The sequence below is a fragment of the Phocoena phocoena genome, chromosome 2 (genome assembly GCF_963924675.1).
Source record: "Phocoena phocoena chromosome 2, mPhoPho1.1, whole genome shotgun sequence".
NCBI classification, from domain to species: Eukaryota; Metazoa; Chordata; class Mammalia; order Artiodactyla; family Phocoenidae; genus Phocoena; species Phocoena phocoena.
The window spans coordinates 125,261,375-125,281,747 of NC_089220.1; the positions used below are offsets into that span (position 1 = coordinate 125,261,375).

A 20,373-nucleotide genomic window follows, 5' to 3' on the forward strand; every position below is an offset into this window, starting at 1 on the left:
TCGAGGTGGCCGCTCTCCCCAGTCAGTTCCCGCAGTGGTCACAGCAGCCGCGGCTCCCTGAGGGGTGGACTAAGTCATGGCTTATAGTCCAGGGTGGACCAAGTCACAGACACAGCGTCATGGCTGAGTGGAAAGCTGTCTCGTCCTAGTGGTGAAAAAACATCAAGTCAGAAAGCTTTTCTTAACTGTCAAGTCACTTCCTGCACCCAAGCACATACTTATTTATAAGGTCACGTAAATACGCATTGGTGCTCCCCCTCCCCCTTTTTGCAACACTTCTCTTAACATTCCATCTATCCAGTCACACCCGGTCAGATGGTGGCAATGAAAAGACAGAGCACCCCCACCCCACCTCACAGCTGGGCTCCAATCTGCCCAGCTTCTCCAATCTGCCTGAGAAGAGTCCGGGTACTCCAAACAACTGTAGAACACCTACTGGTAAAGGGCTCAATCACTGCTCCATCTACACATATTCATAGTCACCGGCACGGTGACACCAAGACAACCAAATGAGGCTCCTTCCTTGCAGGGCTCATGCTCCAGTTGGGGTGGGGCAGACACACACATACACAAAACAAGGCTTCCCTTTGCCCAGAACAGACTCTCCCGGAAGCCCAGAGGTGGGCACGTAATGACAAAGAGGTAAGCACGCAGCAATCTCAAAGGAAGGGTCTGGAAGGCACTGGTACCGGTTATGAACCCAAGTCAGTTTGAGCCCTGGGAGATAACAGAAAGGGGCTTCCTACATTCTACCTGCCCCCACCACCCCAGGGGATCTTTGGCAATGTCTGGAGGCATTTTTGGTCGTCACCTCTGGTGGTGGGGGTGCTTAAAGGCATTTAGCAGGTAGCAGCCAGGAACACTGCTGAACATCCTACAGCACACAGGACAGCCGCTCACAGCCGAAAATTATCCAGAGAAACTCTGAGTTAGATTAAGACACATCTCCTAAGACTAAGGAGACTGTGATGAGGCAAGTCACTGCTCTCACATGCTGGGCTCCCACTGACCTTGGGTCCCTGACACAAGGACACAGGCTGCTATGCTGATCAAATGACCAGAAGCACCTTGAGGGTGAGATCCAGGCTCAACTTGGCAGGGGCCAGGGTGAAACACACAATGGGAAGGGATGACCATATGAAATGCATGTGTCTCTCCCAGCATTCATGTGGAGTCTATAGTACAGACATAAAAAGTATGGTGTAATTAGCAGCTGTTCTCTGAGATAGACAACTCTGAATTAGAGGGTGATAGTGTAGTCCAAAAAGAAAATTAAGGTCATGTAAATGATGCCTAAGACAACATCATCTATTAAAAACAGACATGCACCCAGGCAACTTTTCCCAGTTGCTGTGAGATTTCCAGCAAGGTCAAGTTTCTGCAGATACTTTCTACAACAGGACTGGAGGTGGTTCTTACTTGCAATAATAGTGGGAGGACTGGGAAGCCAGCAGGGTCTCCCACCTGCCCTCTGATTAACAAGCTCAGAAGGGGACTTCCCTGGTGGTCCAGTGGTTAAGACTCCCCATTTCCAATGCAGGGGGCATGGGTTCAATTCCTGGTTGGGGAACTAAGACCCCACATGCTACACAGAAAAAAAAACCCCAAAAAACACAAGCTCAGAAAATCAATGCTGGAGGGCAGACCCACTGTCTCCCCAGTGAGCAGGTTCTAGAAGGTACCCTGAACAGGGTGGGCACTGAGTAAGCTCCGGAACAAGGCTGTGAGAGCACCGGAACTTTCTCATCTTAGAGCCTGGAAATCAGGCCCCTGGCCCAGGTGGTCTGTACTCTTATAGGCAAGGGGAGGTGGGGCTGGGAAAGCCCTGAACCAGAGGTCTTGCCCTTTGTGAGCCTGCACCTTTCCGAACTAAAGAGCAAAAGGTTTAGAGAAACCACACTTGGGAAAATCCATGTTTGAAGTTTGGGAGCCTGAAAAGTCCAAGAAGGAAGGAAGGAATGATCAATCTGGACACTACTTAGGAGACAATCAAAGCTTTGTAAATTGCAAAACCTGGAAAATCAACTTGAGAGGGGACAGGGAGAAGTAGCAAAACAGAATCTCCATTTTAAAATAAAGGCTCCAAATCACACAGCAACATTCAGAAACGAAGGCGCACAGTTGTTATCTGCTTTCAAATGCCTCTCAATATCAGCTACAAATTATACCCAACAACACCTAAAAAATCCAAATGCTAGTAGATGTTCCTTCTGAAAACAGAAGTGTCTTACCATATATGTTTTTAAGTTAAAAAAAAAATCTTAAGAATATTTTAGGCCAACCTTCACCCAGCCATTTTGTTCCCCTTTTCATTTTCAGTTTCCTTTTGAAAATCATTTTACCAATGGAGGATTTTGCCACTGGAACAGTTTTTCAGTTATAATTTGTATTTTGGCTTAGACTCTAAGGTAGAAGTTTTAAGATGAAGTAACTCAAGTTTTGCTCAATCTTTGCCCTCTAAAGGATCTTTGCTTCTTCCTGCTTCTTTTGGGTTCCGATCAATGCAACAAATAATGGTTGCAAGTTACATGTTTTCTTTACATTATAGTATATATATCCTAAAGAGGGTTTCAGGAAGTGTCCTGCAATAGTAATTATTTTAATAATTTTTAAAACCTCACCATTGATGGGAAAGAAAAAAAGGAACCTGATATTCCTTCTACAAATGTTTTTATTGGGACCTTTCCATAGGGAGTGAGCTTCATGAGTTCATGAAACTTACAGCTGGTGGGGAGGACACAGTTAAGTAAGTAAACTTTCTGACATGGAAGAAACATCCTGAACCTGCTCAGTTGTCTTTTCAGGAGGCTTGGAAAGGGCTGCCACTGCCAAAGAGCTGGAAGACACTTGCAAATGAAATGTGTTAGAAATGTTCTTATCATCCAGCTCTTTTTTGAAAAGACTGGTCGAGCTGGTTGGTGCATAGTCTTTGCACTATTGGCATCCCTTGACCAATATTGGTTTGCCTACAAAACGTGTTTAATGCATTTGTGGACATCAAAATACTACAGAGCTACAAACCAGAGAAATGTGTAGTTCTCAATCCCAGATGAGAACAGAAGCCCTTCATGAGTCTAAAGTCACAAATAAGTTAAGGCTGTCCATTCACCACTCAGTCTCTATACCTGCATGCATTTGGTGCCTCCTGGACAACTCTGGGAGTAAAGATGAAACAGTGAGCAAGGTAGGCACATAGGAAGAGTCTCTGACACCTGGAGTGCCAGTAGAGACTTCCAGGTAAGTTAAAGGAGTAATTAAACAGATAAAGTAGGAACACAGACAGTGGCAACCCAAAGGACATAGAGAGAGGGATGTGAGAGTGAGGCTGGGTTTGGCGAAGGTGGCTGTCTGGCTGGGTGGGGCAATGGCCAGGTGGTCTGAGATGGCAGAGGCCAGATCAATTGGGGGATATGCAGGGAAGGAGTTCTTCTGGATTTCATGCCAAGCACAAGAAGAAGCTATTGAAGGGTTCCAAGCAGAGGACAGACACTCTCTAATTTACCTTTTTTCAAAAAATAAATTACTCTGGCTGCCAAACAGAGAATGGGGGTGGGGTGGGGGATGGGAAGTACTGCAATTGTACAGGAAAGAGAAGCTAGTACCTTGCACTAGGCAGGGTGGTGAGAAGGAAGGGAATGGATCTGGACATATGTGAGAAGTAGACCCAACAGGGCTTGCTAACAACTGAATTCAAGGGACGAGGGAATGGGATGGAAGACAGCTCCCACGTTTTTTATCTGAGCATCTGCGTTTACTACGGGCCACTCCCTGAGGTGTGGAAGCCTGGGGGAGGGAGAGGTTTGGCAGATCCCCAAACCTCCTGTAGGGACACATTAGGTGTGGGGTTTGTACGTTTTTAACTTAATTTTTTATTCTTCCAGGACATAAACAAAGATAAGTCAGACAACAAAAGGAGTTGAATGTTAAACATTTTTCAAAATCTTGTATATTCTAGTTGCCCCTTTAATGCCCGAGGAATTTGAATACAATGGGAGTGAGTAGCAAACTCTCAAAACAGTGCATTTGGTGAGAGGCTCGCTAAAAACAAAACTGCACGCTCCTGTTTTTATACTTCTCTGATCCTTGCAGGGGGATGTGCTTGTGGGAGAAAAACTTCATGGCCTCAGAACGTGAAGGAGCAGGGTGGACCGACCGCAGAGATCCCTATACTCCGCCGTTACTATCTCCCTCCGACCCCAGCCTTCCCCCACCCCCGACCGCGCTCATCTGCGCCCCCGCCTTGGAAGGTCGGCCGCAGAGACCACCAAGGAGATGGCGGGTTTTATCCGGACCCTCGGGCGAGAAGCGTGCACCGGACTTTCCGAAGAGGGCGAAGGCGCTCGGCCGTCTTGCATTGCCAGGCCGTGCCGGCAGACAGCCTCCCGGGCAGTGCCTCTCCGACACCCACACACTCAGACTCACACTCCCGCACACACGCGCGCTCGCACGGCCCGCTCCAACTTGAAGCAAGGGGTTTTCTCCCAAGGTGGAGGAAATGTGTAGACGTCCTGGTGTATTTTCCTTTTGTTGCTTGGTGTCTGCTCCCCCCGCCCCGGTGCCGTCCCGCGAGGCCTCGGGTTCCCCGCCTGGGCCCACACACCCGGCACCCCGCGAGCGCGGCGGGAGGCGGCGAGGCCGTGAGCCCAGGATCGCCCCGCGCCCCGGGCCTGGACTGCAGGGCCCAGGGCTCCACGCGGGGTCGCAGCAGGAGGTGGCGGGTCCACGACGGGGCGCGGGCCGGGTCAGCACTTACCTGAGGCGACTGCGGGCAGGGCCGCGGGCGCCTGGGACGCGGGGCTGCGCGCGGACCGGGAGGACAGCGGCGGATCGGGGCCGGGCAGCCCCTCTGCCCTCCGCCCCTGCGCCTCGGGCCGCGCGCCGGGGCCGGGCCGGGCCAGACGCACTTCCTCAATCCTGAGGAGGGCGGGCGGCGGGCGGCGCGAAGAGCGAGCGGGGCGAGGGTCAGCCGCTGAGAGGCCGCCCCACAATGGGCACGAGGAGTCCCTGCGGCCGCCAGCCTCAGTTTCCCTCACCGTAAACCCCGAGTGATCACACTCACTGCTCCCGCCCGGGTGACCACAGGGCCCGCGGGAGACCTTCTAGCGCGAGGTCTCCTCCAAGTTTGGGTACCCTGCTCTCCACGCGGGGCAGGAGCAGCGGTGAGATTGGTTGGTTTTCGGCTCAACCCAGCTTTCCCTGCCCCTCTGTTCCGCTCAGCAGCAAGATTCGCTGATGAACTTCTGACTAGTATATGTGGGTCGTAGATTCTGGCAGTAAATATTAAAAAGACGGGAATTTTCATTTGTGTACACCTCTTTATAGAGCAGACTAGAAATATGTAATTTTAAAGCTTTAATAGTTTGCAAACTATTCCAGTTTGGTGGACGGTGGAACCTTTAATTATGGATATATACAAAGATGTCACTGGTGAATCATTTTAAATTGTCTGGGTTTTTTTTGGTGGGTGGTGTGGTAGATAAACATGAGGGAGTGTAGGCAATTTATTATGTTTCAGCCTAATATAAGTATGTTACCACCATTGAGGCCATTATCCAAACGCAGATCATAAAGATTGCACGTCCATGCTTGCAGGCAGGCATCGGATTCGGCTCCACGTGCCCACCGGGGAGAGAGAAACCTGCTTGGAAAAAAGCGGATGGTTCTGCACCCTGGCAGGACCCGCACCCCAGGCTCCTCCTATGTAATGTTATGACTGGAACATTCTCAAGGAACAGAGACAAATTGCCACCACTGCTATTTCACAAAAGCCGGGCAGCTTCAGCCCCACCCCCACCCCCACCTCCACCTATGACCTTGCAGATAATCCAGGCAGTGACCACTTGGACAAGCTCCTTGGGCCCCTGTTTGCCGAGGGGGCCACGGGGCAGCTTAGCTTTGCTCCCTAGAGGCTGCCCCTCCAGCTCTCCTAGACCAGACGCCCTTCCAAAAGTGTGGGTGCAGTTTTGCAATCCTGCCCTCACCACTGCGGTTCTAATTCCAGTATGCAAAAGGAGGCAGTATGATTGCTACCGAAAAGTCCCTAATAAATTGCAGGGCGTGGCGTCCACGGTTCTGGGTGAGCCCGGCGATGGCGGTGAGGCGCCCCCTGCAAGGCGCGCGGCTCTGCCATCTAGCGATATCGTGAGGAAGCGCACGCCCAGTGCGCCGACCAGGGAGCTGACATAGCCCACGGGGATGGGGGCAATTCAATTTCCCTCTTATTTAATTTATTTATTTAAACATCTTTATTGGAGTATAATTGCTTTACAATGATGTGTTAGTTTCTGTTTTATAACAGTGAATCAGCTGTACATATACATATATCCCCATATTTCCTCCCTCTTGCGTCTCCTTCCCACCCTCCCTATCCCACCCCTCTAGGTGGTCACAAAGCACAGAGCTGATCTCCCTGTGCTATGCGGCTGCTTTCCACTAGCTATCTATTTTACATTTGGTAGTATATATAAGTCCATGCCACTCTCTCATTTCATCCCAGCTTACCCGTCCCCTCCCCGTGTCCTCAAGTCCATTCCTACGTCTGTGTCTTTATTCCTGTCCTGCCCCTAGGTTCCTCAGAACCATTTTTTTCCCCTTAGATTCCATATATATGTGTTAGCATACGGTGTTTGTTTTTCTCCTTCTGACTTACTTCACAGTGTATGACAGACTCTAGGTCCATCCACCTCACTACAAATCACTCAATTTTGTTTCTTTTTATGGCTGAGTAATATTCCATTGTATATATGTGCCACATCTTCTTTATCCATTCATCTGTTGATGGACACTTAGGTTGCTTCCATGTCCTGGCTATTATAAATAGTGCTGCAATGAACATTGTGGTACATGACTTTTTTGAATTATGGTTTTCTCAGGGCAATTTCCTTTTTTTTTTCTATATGCAGGCCTCGCACTGCTGTGGCCTCTCCCGTTGTGGAGCACAGGCTCCGGATGTGCAGGCTCAGCAGCCATGGCTCACGGGCCCAGCAGCTCCGTGGCATGTGGGATCTTCCTAGACCGGGGCATGAAACCGTGTCCCCTGCATCAGACTCTCAACCACTGCGCCACCAGGGAAGCCCCAATTCCCCTTTTAAATGAGCTTGGGAATCGGCTTGGAAATGTCTCCACTGTAGAAAATAGCCAGGACACTTGTCACATGGGTGGCCTGTTTTGAGCTGGTTGTATCCCAGCATTTAACTCTATCCATTGGCATGTGTTACAGGTTTGCATGAGGTGACTGCTACAGGTCAGTTAAGATTTCTTTCTGCTTCTTGACCCCTGCTGACCAGCATCTCATGTTGGATTGACTCCTCCTAAGGTGGGGTTAGTTGGAAGCTACCTCCCTGACCTGCCCTTTCTGCTTTCTGAAGGTGTAGTGATTGACTGACCCCTCAGTTCTTCTAGTCACCTCCCATCATCTGGGTATTCTGTTTCCTCAGACATTTCTCCTTGGACACTTAAAAAATGTCCCTAATTATCCACCTTCAAGCTCAAGTCAGCCACATGCTAGGAGCAAGGACATTAAAAGGGCTTGGTCCACCATCAGGAGAAGCTAGGGCATTCCAAAGGGTCCACTTTTAGAGAATGTGCCAACCTACTGTGCCCCATCCCGACAGGCACACAAGGGCAGGCATGTACCCACACACATGTACACACACCACAGCCAGTATATGTCCTCAGAGTGGTTACCTTCATGGTAAAACTTCATGGTAAACCAAATGAAGGTAATGCCATTTTCCTTGAATTTTCTGCTCACATTTTGATTGGGAAATGGGAGGTTTCTAAATGCATTAAAGCATACACAAGTGCATATATTAAAAGGGATCTGATCCAAGCCTCCCTTAAATTTTCTCTGAAAGGGTGGAGCTTTACCTCTACATGGTCAAAATGATATGGACTCTCAACACGAGAGGCATGGTTGAACTTGGTGGACCTAACCAAGTACAGGAATGTTCTCGATCCAAGTTCAATGTCAGCATATGACTTGGTGATTGAGGCTTACTGGTTTGAAGCCTTAGAAACTTTAGGTAAGTTAAACCCAGACACCGAGATCCTCGTGGAAAAAAGTGGCAAAAATGGATGCTTGTGCACACAGTTGCAGGATACAGTGTCTTCCCTAAATCCCCGTGCAATCTTCCCCACCATTTCCCACACTCACATCTCCTCATCACTTTATGATAAAAAGGGACTGAGTCAGCTCAGATGACAGCTTCAACTTCACCAACTAAGATACAGAGCCTCTGAGGCCAAGCTTGCTGCCTGGTCCACCCCCAAAACCATAGAAGTGAGTTTCACACTCAAGCTAAGAGTGGGACTTGATGGATTGAGCAAATGTAATTTTGTCCTTAAGTGATTGATACCACTTTATTCCAAGCCATTTTGTACCAAAGTTCTAAGAAAAAGGTCAGCCTCCGAATGAAAAGGGGTCTGATCTTTAAATGAAAAAACATAATTTTCTCAAATATCTGATTTTATTTTATAGTTGTTGCACTGTTGAACACAATCTGCAGTTAGGGTCAGAATTCCCAGGCCAGTAGATTTTTTAAACCATACCACAGGAGTAAACCTTAACAGAAGTAAAATCTAATACTATATAGATAAATACAGTATATTACAGAAGGTTAAATACATCACCTCTGTTTACTTACAACTATAAAAAGATACATTATACCAATTATAAATAATGTAGCATTTCATATTAAAGGCATTATTGTACAATGAAAGAATAAGAACCCTCTAATGTATTATTATCAAGGTTAGTGTTTATAGTTACTTGAGATAAAATCCTGAAAATTCAGTGTATGAAGTCAAATCCTGATTTAACAAGTGACTGGTAGTCTAAGTGATGTGTTAACTGATTGAGAGAAGGTGAATTGCATAGTGCATATTTCCAACAAGAATGATAACCTCACTTCACCTAAGACTTTCTCTATACATACACTGGTTTTGACACTGACCTCCAATGATAACCTCACTTCACCTAAGACTTTCTCTATACATACACTGGTTTTGACACTGACCTCCATTTTATTACTGCCGCCCCAATTTAATTCTCAAACATAACTTAATTCTCAAACATAAGCACCGTTAGAAAAGTACTAGTTAGTAATAGTAAAAGTATCTGAATAACACAATTTCAGTTTGGTTTTGTGTTTTTAAAGCTATATGGGAACACTTTCAGTTTTCCAAGTTAAAACTTGGAATTGCACATCCTTTGGATACACAAAGAGGAAAAGAAAAATTCACAACCTGTTATTGCTGTGCTCAGGCCACTGTAGTAGCAGACCCAGTTCCTCCATGAAGTCCAGATGTTATTTGTTAATCAATCACTAATTAATATCAAAGTAGGACTTTGAAAAACCAGGGCTGTATTATAACAGTAGTCTTTTCAGTTGTGTACGTCTTACTAAAGTGTTGATACCCCAACTGGAGAAAAGGAAAACTACATAGGCAAGTGGTAGAAATGCATAATTGGGAAAAGCAAATTATGGCTCTAATTTGTAAAATGTGGGACTTAATGATCCTAGGATTTGCTATACTGTTGTAGTGTTAGAGCACTGGGTCTTTAGCAGCGATGGTGACACTAGCGACATTTCCTGCCTAAGAAAGTGCCTTGGTTAAGGTAGACAATGACATAGCATTAGATAAGCTCTTTGGGCTGTTGATTTGGTCACATTCCAAAGGCAGTATTGGTTTTAAGCTGAGTCCCACTGTCAATGTCAAGATACAGTCCTTGAAGACCATTCACATCCAAGGCCTTCAGGACCCTTCCATGGTACGTGCTTCCCCAAGGCTCCCCACATCTGATACTCCCAACCTTGTTTTTAACTTTTTTTAAACTTACTGCTATTCCTTCCCACTGAATGGTAGGAGGGGCTTGTTCTGTGGGCAGGTAACCCTGAGGAACCCGCAGGTACAGAGCCCTGTTTGCAGAACACGCAGGGATTTTGTTTTTCCAAATTCTTACTGGAGTCAGAGCCAACAAAGCATTTTTAAGCTACTGCTCGATACTTCAAATACCACTTCCTGTTGACAACACCCTGAGCCTCCTCACTGTCCCCGGGATCTGGTGGAAAGTGGAAAACAGAAATGGCCACTAGTCCCATCCACAAGCAGGACTGCAATTTCACACACAACATTTTGGTCAATAAAACAGGAGTGTGAGAGGAAAATAAAAATCATTCAAATCCAGTAGATTTAAAGTCTCCAGAAGAAAGCATCCCAGGAAGGTCAGAATGTAGGTTTCTCTTCAGCAAGTTAGATCTGCCACATTCAGCTGTCAGATGTTTGAGGAAGGAGCCTGCCTTTCCTTCAGGGGTCCTTGTCGTCGAGTTTGATGGTGACAGTTTTCACTTCTGTGTATTCAGCCAGCGCATATTCACCTCTGTGATCACAGAAAAGAGGGAGATATAACATGGGCAGGCACTTAGCCATTCTGTGTGAACCGAGTTCTAATGCTTCACAGGCTAGTAGTACTCTGTTGGGCAGTCTGGAGTCTGTGCAAAGACCAGAATGTGAGGACTTAATAGAGTCTAAGGACTGTAAGACCGTTAGTAAGTTTAAGTACCTGGATATGTAACTGAAGGTTAAATGTCAAGTTTTGTGTGTGTGTGATGCTTCTGAAATATTCAGAAGGACTAAGGGTTTGCCTTCAAAGGATGAAGGGGATTTAAAACAAAGTGGTAAATCCCTGGGTGGAGCTGCTTGAAGAGACAGAAGAGGCAGAGGCCCTAAGCTATTGACCGGGTATGTGGCCAGAGCATCCATGTTGGGCAGGGACATAGAGGACCTGGAGCTGGGGACCAGCTGTAAGAAGAGTGAGGCCAGTATGGAGCAGCAAGGGGCGCGGACATTAGCAGAGTGGACATGAGGAAGTCCGCAGCCTTTGAGTCCGTGTTTCTGGTACACATCCTTTCCTTAAGTCTTGCAGAGCCCAGTGACCCATCTCAGGCATCATGAGTCATCCTTAGGGCAGATCCCCTTCCCAGAACCAAGAGGTGGCTTTGGATCGATTTAAAAGCCTCTACAAGAGCCTCTACAAGCCTCTGCCATTATGTAAATAAGAATGTGCACCTGTTTAGGAAAAGAGGTGGCCATGGAGGCTCTGTAGCTAGAAACACTCGAGACAGAATCCCATCTCATCCCGTAGACCAGAACTTCTCAAAGTGTGGCCCCCAGACCAGCAGCACCAGCCTCACCTCAGAACTTGCTCGAAATGCAGAGACTCAGGTCCCCCAGACCTACTGTGGTAGGCAGAATAATGCCCCCCTCAAGGCGTTCACATCCTAATTCTCTGAACCTTTGAAAATATTAGGTTATATGACAAAGGGGAATTAGGGTTGCAGATGGAATTAAAATTGCTAATTAGCTGACTCATGTCAGATTTTTATCCTTCAGAACCGTGAGATAATACATTAATGTTGTTTAAGCCACTAATTTTGTGGTTATTTATTGTAGCAGCAATAGGAAATTAATACACCTACTGAACCTAGGGGCGGGGCCCAGAAATCTGTGCCTTAACAGCCAGGGGATTCACAAGCTATGGGATTCTGAGGTAGCTCAAGCTGGATAACTACTGGCTTGGATCTATGCAGTTAAGGCAAGGTTTTTGCCTTCCCTGAGCCTCAATATCATCATCTGTAAAATTGGAATACCATCACCTCCCTATAGTTATAATGATTAGAGTTGATTCAAATAGAGCAAATTTACCTACTATGTGCTAGGTAAAAAGTAAATGGTAGAAAGTAATATTATTATTTTATTGTTAATATGTCATTGAGTTCTTTGGTAGTGTCCTAAAACGAAGTTCAGGAATGATACATGACAATGGGTGAATTATTTTGTAATTTTTTCTAAACATAACAAAATATAAAAGCCATATACAGAATGCTAAATTCAACTTTTGCAGAGCAGAAAACTCCATAAAAAAACCCAAAGGCAAATTATAAACTAGAAAAAAATTACATTTACAACACTGTGTGAGAAACAGAGTGCTGTTTTCCTTAATACACAAAAAGCTCTTACGAACCAATTTAAAAAAAAAATGGAAAAATCAACAAAAGACATGAATAGTCAGTTTGCAGAAGAAAAATAAAGATTACCAATAAGTGTTAATAAGGTGCTCAACCCCTTACAATTAAAGGAATGCAAACCAAGAGTGGGAGCCCATTTTTCATGTGCTGGATTACCCAATTTTGGGAATTTATTCTGAGAACAATCCCCCATAAGTGCATAAAGATTTATGCGCAAGGAAGAACATCAGCATGGTCTGTAGCAGCAAAACCCCTTGGAAATAACTCAAAAGTCCATCACAGGAGACCACCAATAAAAAGAAGGTTAGGATATCCAAAACCCATTCTTAAGAGCAAAAAGTATTTTCCTCCCAAGTCATTTGAAAACAGAAAAAAAATACATGTTTACATCCATTATATGTATAGAAAATGTACAATAACCTTTCAAAATGAGCACATCGTATTGTACTGTAAAAATTCAACGCAGTTAATGATTTCTCAACTGCATAAAGAAAGAAAAGCAAACCAAGTGATAAAATCATGCTGAATTAGCACATAACTAGTAAGTCCAATATGAAATCACTCCTGTAAGATTAAGTGCACGAATCACCTCATTCTTTTTATTCCTGCAGTCACTGCCCTAGTTCAAGTTCTTGTCATTCTTATTTGACCCCCTGTGGCCCTTCCTAAATGGTTTCTCACCCAGTTGTGACCGCCTTGGCGCTCACTCATCCATAAGCTCAGTCTTTCTTCCATTGGACCTCACCAGAATGTTGGGGGCATTGGCACTGCTGTTTATAGAGTTCACTGCTGTGTGCTCAGAGCCTAGCATGTGCCTGGGGCATCAAAGGTGCTCAGTAAATATATGCCAGTGAACAAATGAACAAGTGAACAAAATGAATAAAATGGATGATGGGACAGTGGTTACCTCTAACAAATGGGATTGAGGGTCAGGGGAGGGAGACCTTGACTTCCCACATGTCTCTACAGTGTGCATTTTTTTTTGTTACTATATTGCAAAGCAAAACAAAGAACTAAGAAAAGTGTCCAGGAGGAAGAGAAATTGCAGGCTTCATCCCAAGACCTGTACAGGGAGAGATCCCAGAGGGGCCCGTGGGTGGGCGGCAGATAGCCAGCCCCACCCAGGTGGCCGGGGATGGGGAAAACCATGGAATCCACCGCATAGTGCTCCAGCATAAAAAAGGGGAACTCATTGCAACGTGAAGACATTAATTAGAGACAACTGAAAACGGAAATTGGTTTTCAAGCCAGTTTCCAGTCTCCTTGTGGATTATGTTAAAGTACTTTATCAAAAGCTTTGGGAAAATATATGCCAAGGGTCGAAAAAACAGACATCCACAAAAGTCCCAATTTTGGCTAACCGGCAGGATGACACACGGACTGAGTGCAGCGGATACTCCCCTGCCCTGTTCTGCAGCGGGCAGGCAGTGCCACCGGGGATGGGGAGGGAGACACAGGTGAGAAAAGCAGTAATAGTGGGTGTGAGTCAGTTGCCTAGAAGTCAGGTGGGCCCCACACACCCTTCTTGCATCCAAGGACATCTGCTTTGGGGACTGAAGTTCTTGCTATGGGAGGAGGCTGTGCCTGGCCTCTGTGAGGAAGGCCTTGTGGGGTCCTGGGTCCTCCAGCTGTCACAACCTGACTGGTTGAAGCAGCAGAGCGAGGAGACAAATGACTCTGTGTACCCTGGCTGGCTTCATCTCAGGTGGCTCACAGAGGTGACCCCTACTGAGCAAGGCCCTGTGGTGTGGTGGGTTTAAGAGTTCAATCCCAACTCTGTCACTTACTGGTAGTGTGACCTGGGTAAGGCACAGGACCTCTCTGGGCATCCCTGAGTTTCCTCATCCAAAAACAGGGGTAGCAGTAGTACCTACCTGCAGTAGACTAAACATGTGTGTCCCCCTGAAATTCAAATGTTGAAGCCCTAATCCTTAATGTGAAGAAATTAGGAGGTGAGGCCTCTAGGAGGTGATTAGGTCAAGAGGGTGGAGCCCTCATGAATGAGATTAGTGTCCTTATAAAGGAGACCCCAGAGAACACTTTCCTCCCTTCCACTCCATGGGGACACAGAGAGAACACGGCTGCCTGTGAACCAGGAAGATAGGGTCCTCAACAGACACCTGGATATTGAACCTCCAGAAGTGGAGAAATAAATGTTTGTTGTTTAAGCCACCCAGTCTACTGTATTCTGTCCCAGCAGCCTGAATGGACTCAGGGACTGTTGTAAGGATGGCATGCCTTAACATGTGCAAGGCTCTCAGAGGTCGGCAGAGTCCGTGCTCAGCAAATGTCAGCTGTGGCCAGTGCTACTGGTGGGCCCTAGAGGTGATGCAGGTAATCCCAGCCCAGGTCTCATGTCCCTGGTGGACAGGTGAGTGAAGAGGTAATGAACAGAGGCTCACAGAACACAACACAAACAAGCCATTCAACAGAGGGAACAAGGTTTCTGTAAAGGGTCTTCAAGGCCAAGAATTTACTGAGGTTCTGGAAGGGCAAACCAATTTTAGGAATTAGGGGGACACAAATGGACACACTCTACTCAGATGTTCAGATGGCTCTGCTGTATTGCCATGAGTCAGGATGAATGAGAAAGAAGGACTGAGAAGGGGGAAGGGCCCTCAATTCCCTGGAGACTGGTCAAGAGCATTTGCTCAGGGATGGAAGCCAGCCCCGTTCATTCCTTCATACATCTTGATTAAGAATCTGGAAGGGTAGCTGCCCAAAGGCCCCACTAAGGCCCAAGCCAAGGGGAAGCATTTGAGTGCTCCTACTGGAAGATGTACAAATAAGTACGAAGTGATGCATCTGTATATAAATAATACAAACTGTTTAAATAAGAGGAAGAGCTCGGAGTCCTTTGAGATGTTCCAGGAATGACCCTGTGTGTTGTCACAGATGGTTTCCCTGGGAAGATTGATCCTACAAGCTATTTGTCCACAAAGGCTAATAAAACCCCAACGACCACCAAGAAAGATGTGGGAGAGAAGGCAGCATCTGGCTGGAAACCACAGCGTGCCCACCCCCAGAACACTCCATCTAGCTCTAGGCCTGGGCCTTTTATCTTGGGCCAGACACAGAAGATCCATCCATTAGTCTAGGTCTATGGAGCACAGCCTCCCAAAGGGCAAGACAGAAGGGCACCATGAAGGAGTGTGCGGTGGGTTTGACAGAGGCTCGGAGGCCCAGCATGTTGCAGTATCTCTCTGAAAAGGCACTGAGGAGGAGCCAGAGTCACCCACGCTCTGTCCCTGGGAACTTGCTTGTGGGCAGAAGGGCCACAGCCTGACCTGGGAGAGAGCCCATCCTCCCTGCTGAGGGCCAGGGTTTGAGTGAGTAATGACATCCTGCGTCTGGTGGAAAGTGCACTTCCCAGCTCTGCCCTGTCCTGCAGTGAGCCTAGGTCAAGTACCTACTGAACATCTCCACATGGGATGGGTGCTAGGGAGGACACATATGCTGAGGCTGGGGGTCGGTCCTGGGGTGGCGTGAGGATGAGGGTAGGGAAGGGCAGGAAGGGGAGAGAAGATGGGGGACACGGCACAGCCCAGGGGGAAAGCACAGCACAGGGGAGAGCTCAGTGGACTGGAGGGTGGGCCACCGTTCACCATACACTGCGCATCTAGTGTATCTTTTATCGGCCCTGCTGACAGGCATGGAGTGACAGAAACACTTACAGTTCTCTGCCATTCCCTGACATTTTAAAGCCACCAAATGGAGCCTGTGCGTAGATCGCATTGTAGCAGTTGATCCTGGAGAGAGAATAAAGAGAAGTTCAGGGTCACCAGGAGAGGACCCAGCTGGACCTCAGGTGTTGCAGGTACTAGGCACTTGGTGTAGAGCGTCACCTAAAGGAGACTTTTTGTCAAGGTTTTAATCATGAAAACAGTGTTTTTGATCTCTGCCTTCTTGCTCTTACCACCAGAAACTAAAATTTGAATATTCTGAAGTATAAAGCTTCTCACTGGGATAGAAAGGGAATGACAAAGAGAGAAAAAGGGAGAGGAAAATTATGGCGAAGGGAATAAAAATTAGCTCTGAAATGAGACAGGCCCTGACCTCAAAGTTCTCCTGCTTCTTGGCCTCCAATTCATATTTATCTTCTAATATTATCTTTAAAATGGGGATAGTGTAATCAGCAGAATTATTGGTGAAACAGGAACTTTCATCCATACTTTGCACAAGAGCATGTGCTGCTCTTAGAATTAGAATAAAAAATAAGGGGTGGCCCAACACGGTGGTCAAGAGCATGGGCATCAGAGCTAGACAGTTTGTCCTGAGCTCTGCTCTGCCACATACTAGCTGTGTGACCCTGGGCAAGTCACACAGTCTCTCTGTCTCTTGATTTCCTCATCTGTGAAATGGGGGCGATAACAGTACCCCTCTCAGAAGGTGGTCATGAGGATGGAGCAAAGTGCTTAGACAGTGCTTGGCGCATAATGTACGACTAAAAGCTCTTTGTTAACAGAAGGGTAAGGAAGCCAGCTGGCCAGCAGTTCAGGGGGGCCGAGCACATGCTCTACTCACCAGACAGTTCCAGACTCTAATGCGGAAGCCAGCTTCAGTGCTTTGTCGAGGTTTTTTGTGAACACAGCTGCTGTTAGTCCGTATTCAAGGCTATTTGCTCTTTTTATCACTTCTTCGATATTTTTGAACTTCAGTATTGGCTGCACCGGCCCAAAAATCTATGATTAATTGGAAGAATGGCAGTGAGAAGCTGCTGGAATGAAGCATGTATGCCCTGAGCAGGCACTTCCTTCGTTTATGCTTTTTTCAAACACCCACAGTGCTCACACGCACGAAGAGGATAACTGAAGGAGAGAGTCCAAACATCTTTTTAGCTGTGTGATGGTTGAAATCCCAAGGGAAAGACTGAATTAAACAAAAATAAAAAATAACAACCAAAACAATACGTTGGGTCGAAGCTCTCTCAATGTGGTCAGGGCTTCTAGAAGCCCCAGCTTCAAGCTTTGGAGGAGCCCCTGCATGCTGGGATGCACTGAAGACAAAACCTTGGAAGTCATTCTTGGCAAGTTATTGTGAAGGGTGTTTGCAGGCACAGACTGCAGGCCCTGGTCTCTTGGTGCTGCATTTTCTATCAATGAAGATGACCTAAAATGTTTCCCTAATAACTCCCAGGGGAGGGAGTAAGGCAGTGCTCCTCACCATCTACAACATAGCAAAGGAAAGGAAAGAGCTACAGGCTGAATATTTAAAGGTGATTTTGAAAGGAGCTTGTAACTGATTCAATGTTCAGCACCATAGCCCAGCAGGACAGGGTCAGCCTGCTGAAATACCTGCCCTGGTTCCCACGGAGCTTGTCATAGAGAGGTTTAAAGAGCTGAGTCTCATGCCATCAGGGTACAGTTAGTAACGCATAAAAATCTCAAGGAGAAAGTGTATAAAAGGCTCGAACCGGGAAGACTTCGGCAGTGATTCACTCTTTCATGTGCCCCAAAAGGCCACATTCCGGGGTCCAAGCACCTGGGACTCAGGTGGGAACCAGTTGTAACTAGCTTAACAGTGGCACTGAAAGACACAGTTAGAATTATGCTCTTATTGGGGGTCATCTTAATTTCCACCATTTCTAAGGATGCCCATGATGGAAAACTTCAAAGAGACTTCTAGCCAGGACATGTTTTTGGAATGAACACTTGTCATTTAAGTTCGGTCTGGGGGAACTGAAGGCAGCTTTGGGCCCTGAATCCATGGCTCAATTCCTGACAAAATGCACAGGTTGCAATGGCCCTCCACCCTAGGCTAACCTGAGGACATGTTAGAAGACAGAAGAGGGATTGTTGTTCCCCAGAGACGATGAGCAATGCGTGGAACTGGGGGCTAGGACAAACTCTACACAGGGCTCAGGGGTCCCAAGAGCAGGACAGCTTCCCAAAGGACCCCTAAGGAGAGGGAAAAGGCCACAGGAAAAAGGAAAACAGTCCCTTCACAAAGATTTCTGGGATCCCTGGGCCCTGGAGAAGACTCAGGTTTGAAAGGCCCAGCCCCCTGGGCCCCAGCTCAGCACAGGGCCCCACGGGACATGGTTTTTCCTGCAGCCCCAGTACCTCCTCTTTGGCGATCCGCATGGTGTCGGTAACTTCTGAGAAGACAGTGGGTTTGATGAAGAGCCCCCTGTCTTCCATGGCCGAGCCCCCATATTCCAGCTTGGCTCCCTCCTTCTTTCCGCTCTCAATCAGATCGAGGATTTTGTTGAACTGCTTCTGGTCAATCTGTAAAACAGTGAGAGGTAAGCCCGGCTTCCTTCTGGGAGGTGACTACCAACTTATGTGTCCAATGGCCTCCTATGTGATCACTGTCCTACCCATCATGTTTTGGCCAAGAAAAAATTCATGGACCAGATGTTCCCTGTATGCAAATATTCCTCCGATGCACAAATCTGGGCTCTTTGGAGCAGGGGAGAGATGGGCTTTTCTCATCCTCTCCAGGTGTAGGTTTATTCATACACCCTCCATGCTGTTAACAAATCTGTGGGTGAAACAAGATCTGAAGTAGTCAAATTCTTTGTTCTAACTCTTGCATCCTTCTAGGGTTGCCAGATTTAGCAAATAAAACCACAGGATGCCCAATTAAATTTGAATTCCTAAAAAGCAATGAATGATTTTTAAAGTATAAGCATACCCCAAACAATACTTGGGAAACACTTACACTAAAAATGTATTCACTGTTTATTTGAACGGGGTGCCATGTATTCTAACTGGCCACCCTGCACCCTGCTCCTAGGGCACCAACAGTTACTGGAATTCTCCATCCAGAGTGCAGAGAAGTGAGAAGTAAATCTGACCACCTTACTCATCACCCCTGGACACAGAGTAGAGGCTCAAGGTGAGGTAGAGGGGCTACTCCTGGTTGATGGGGAGCCAGCTCATCAGAAGGGCTTCTTGTTTAGGGGTCTCCTGGGCTGGGGTGTACCCTGTACCACCAGCCTAACACCCAGCTTGTGGATGTTGTATTCGACCGGCTGGCAAAGGGCACCTCTCTGGGAGACTCAAGGGGGGAAGTGCTCTTCCCACCGAAAATGATCCCTCTTCCCAAATCCATGGGAACCCTGTTCTTGACCCTGACCCTGTTGCAAATCCCCTCCCTCTGGCTGGGAGAGACAGCTTTGTTAGATAGGTTTGCTGTAGCTGTGACTTTCAGATAAAAAAGTGGTTTAATTTAAGCAAATCTGAATAAAAAAAAAGCAAACCCAATGGTGCATTTGGATGACTGTCTGTCCCTGAGGAGTAGGCTGGCTTTCTTGGAAGGGGTGGGCACAAACCATGCAAGCCCCTTGACCAGTCATCTTATGAAACGTGGATCCAGTGTTAAAACACCAAGTTGGATCCATACCTCACACTTTGTACCAGGATAGATTCCAGGTAGATCAAAGACTTAATCACGAAAGATGACGTCATAAAAAGTTTTCAAATTCTCTCATGCGGGAGAATGCCTCCATAAGTTTGGAGTGCTGATGGCCTTTCTATGGCTTGAAATCCAGAAGCCAAAAGAAAAGATTAATAAATTTGAGTACGTAAAAAAAAAAAAAAGAAGGCAAAAACAGCATAAGCAAAGTCAAAGGGCAAAACAACAAACTGGAAAAAATTGACAGGTCATATCATAGAAATAGCGCTAGTATGTAAAGAATTCCCTCTAGTATGTAAAGAATTCTTAGAAGTGACAAAAAAATGATCAGCAGTACAAGAGAAAAATATGCAAAGCACTTGCACAGTTGATAGAAAAGGAAATATAAATGGCCTTTAAACATGATAAGATGTTCTACCTTACTCATTATAAGAGATATATGTACATTAAAAACAAATGAGATATCATTTTTAACTATCAGATGGGCAAAGCTCCATACATATTCTGTTAGTAAGGCTGGAGAAACAGGCAAGCTCATACAAGGTTGGCAGGAACGTAAGTTGGTTCATGTTTTTGGAAGGTAATTTGGCAATGCTTGTAGAAATCATAAATGTGCTCTCACTCAGCAGTCCCACTTGGGCAATCCGTCCTGTGGATTTCCTTGTGTATGTGTGGAATGACATACTCTGTGGCACCGTGCGTGACCGCACACACCCACATACTCATCAGTACGTGTTACTTGAATTCTGTTGGATTCATACAGTGAAAGTCTATGTACATATAAAAAAGAACAAGGCAGGTTCCCATGGTTTGGTATGATATGGAAAGCTCTTCAAGTTTCTTGTTAGGGGACAAAAATCAAGGTGCAAAACAGTACTGTGTATAGATATTTTGAGTAAAAAACAAGGGAAACCAGAATTCATATTACATTCTTGTATACATACTCAATTTTGCTTGTATATACAGAAATTCTGGAGAATTTTCT

At 46.4% G+C, this 20,373-nt stretch overlaps 1 protein-coding gene across 2 annotated transcripts in view; it reads right to left on the reverse strand.

The window, feature by feature from the left end:
- Positions 1-9,826: 9,826 nt before the first annotated feature.
- The window catches only part of ALDH1A3 (aldehyde dehydrogenase 1 family member A3), a 34,433-nt gene continuing 23,886 nt past the window's right edge, over positions 9,827-20,373 (reverse strand). Inside the window, exons 10-13 of one of the 2 annotated variants that reach the window (XM_065872241.1) lie at positions 18,092-18,256; positions 16,554-16,711; positions 15,704-15,778; positions 9,827-10,381 (exon numbers count right to left, since the gene is read on the reverse strand). In XM_065872241.1, coding sequence (XP_065728313.1) covers positions 10,309-10,381; positions 15,704-15,778; positions 16,554-16,711; positions 18,092-18,256 — 471 coding nt within the window. In that variant the 3' untranslated portion in view covers positions 9,827-10,308. The remainder of the gene's footprint in view (positions 10,382-15,703; positions 15,779-16,553; positions 16,712-18,091; positions 18,257-20,373) is intronic. The other variant, XM_065872242.1, reaches the window with a different exon arrangement.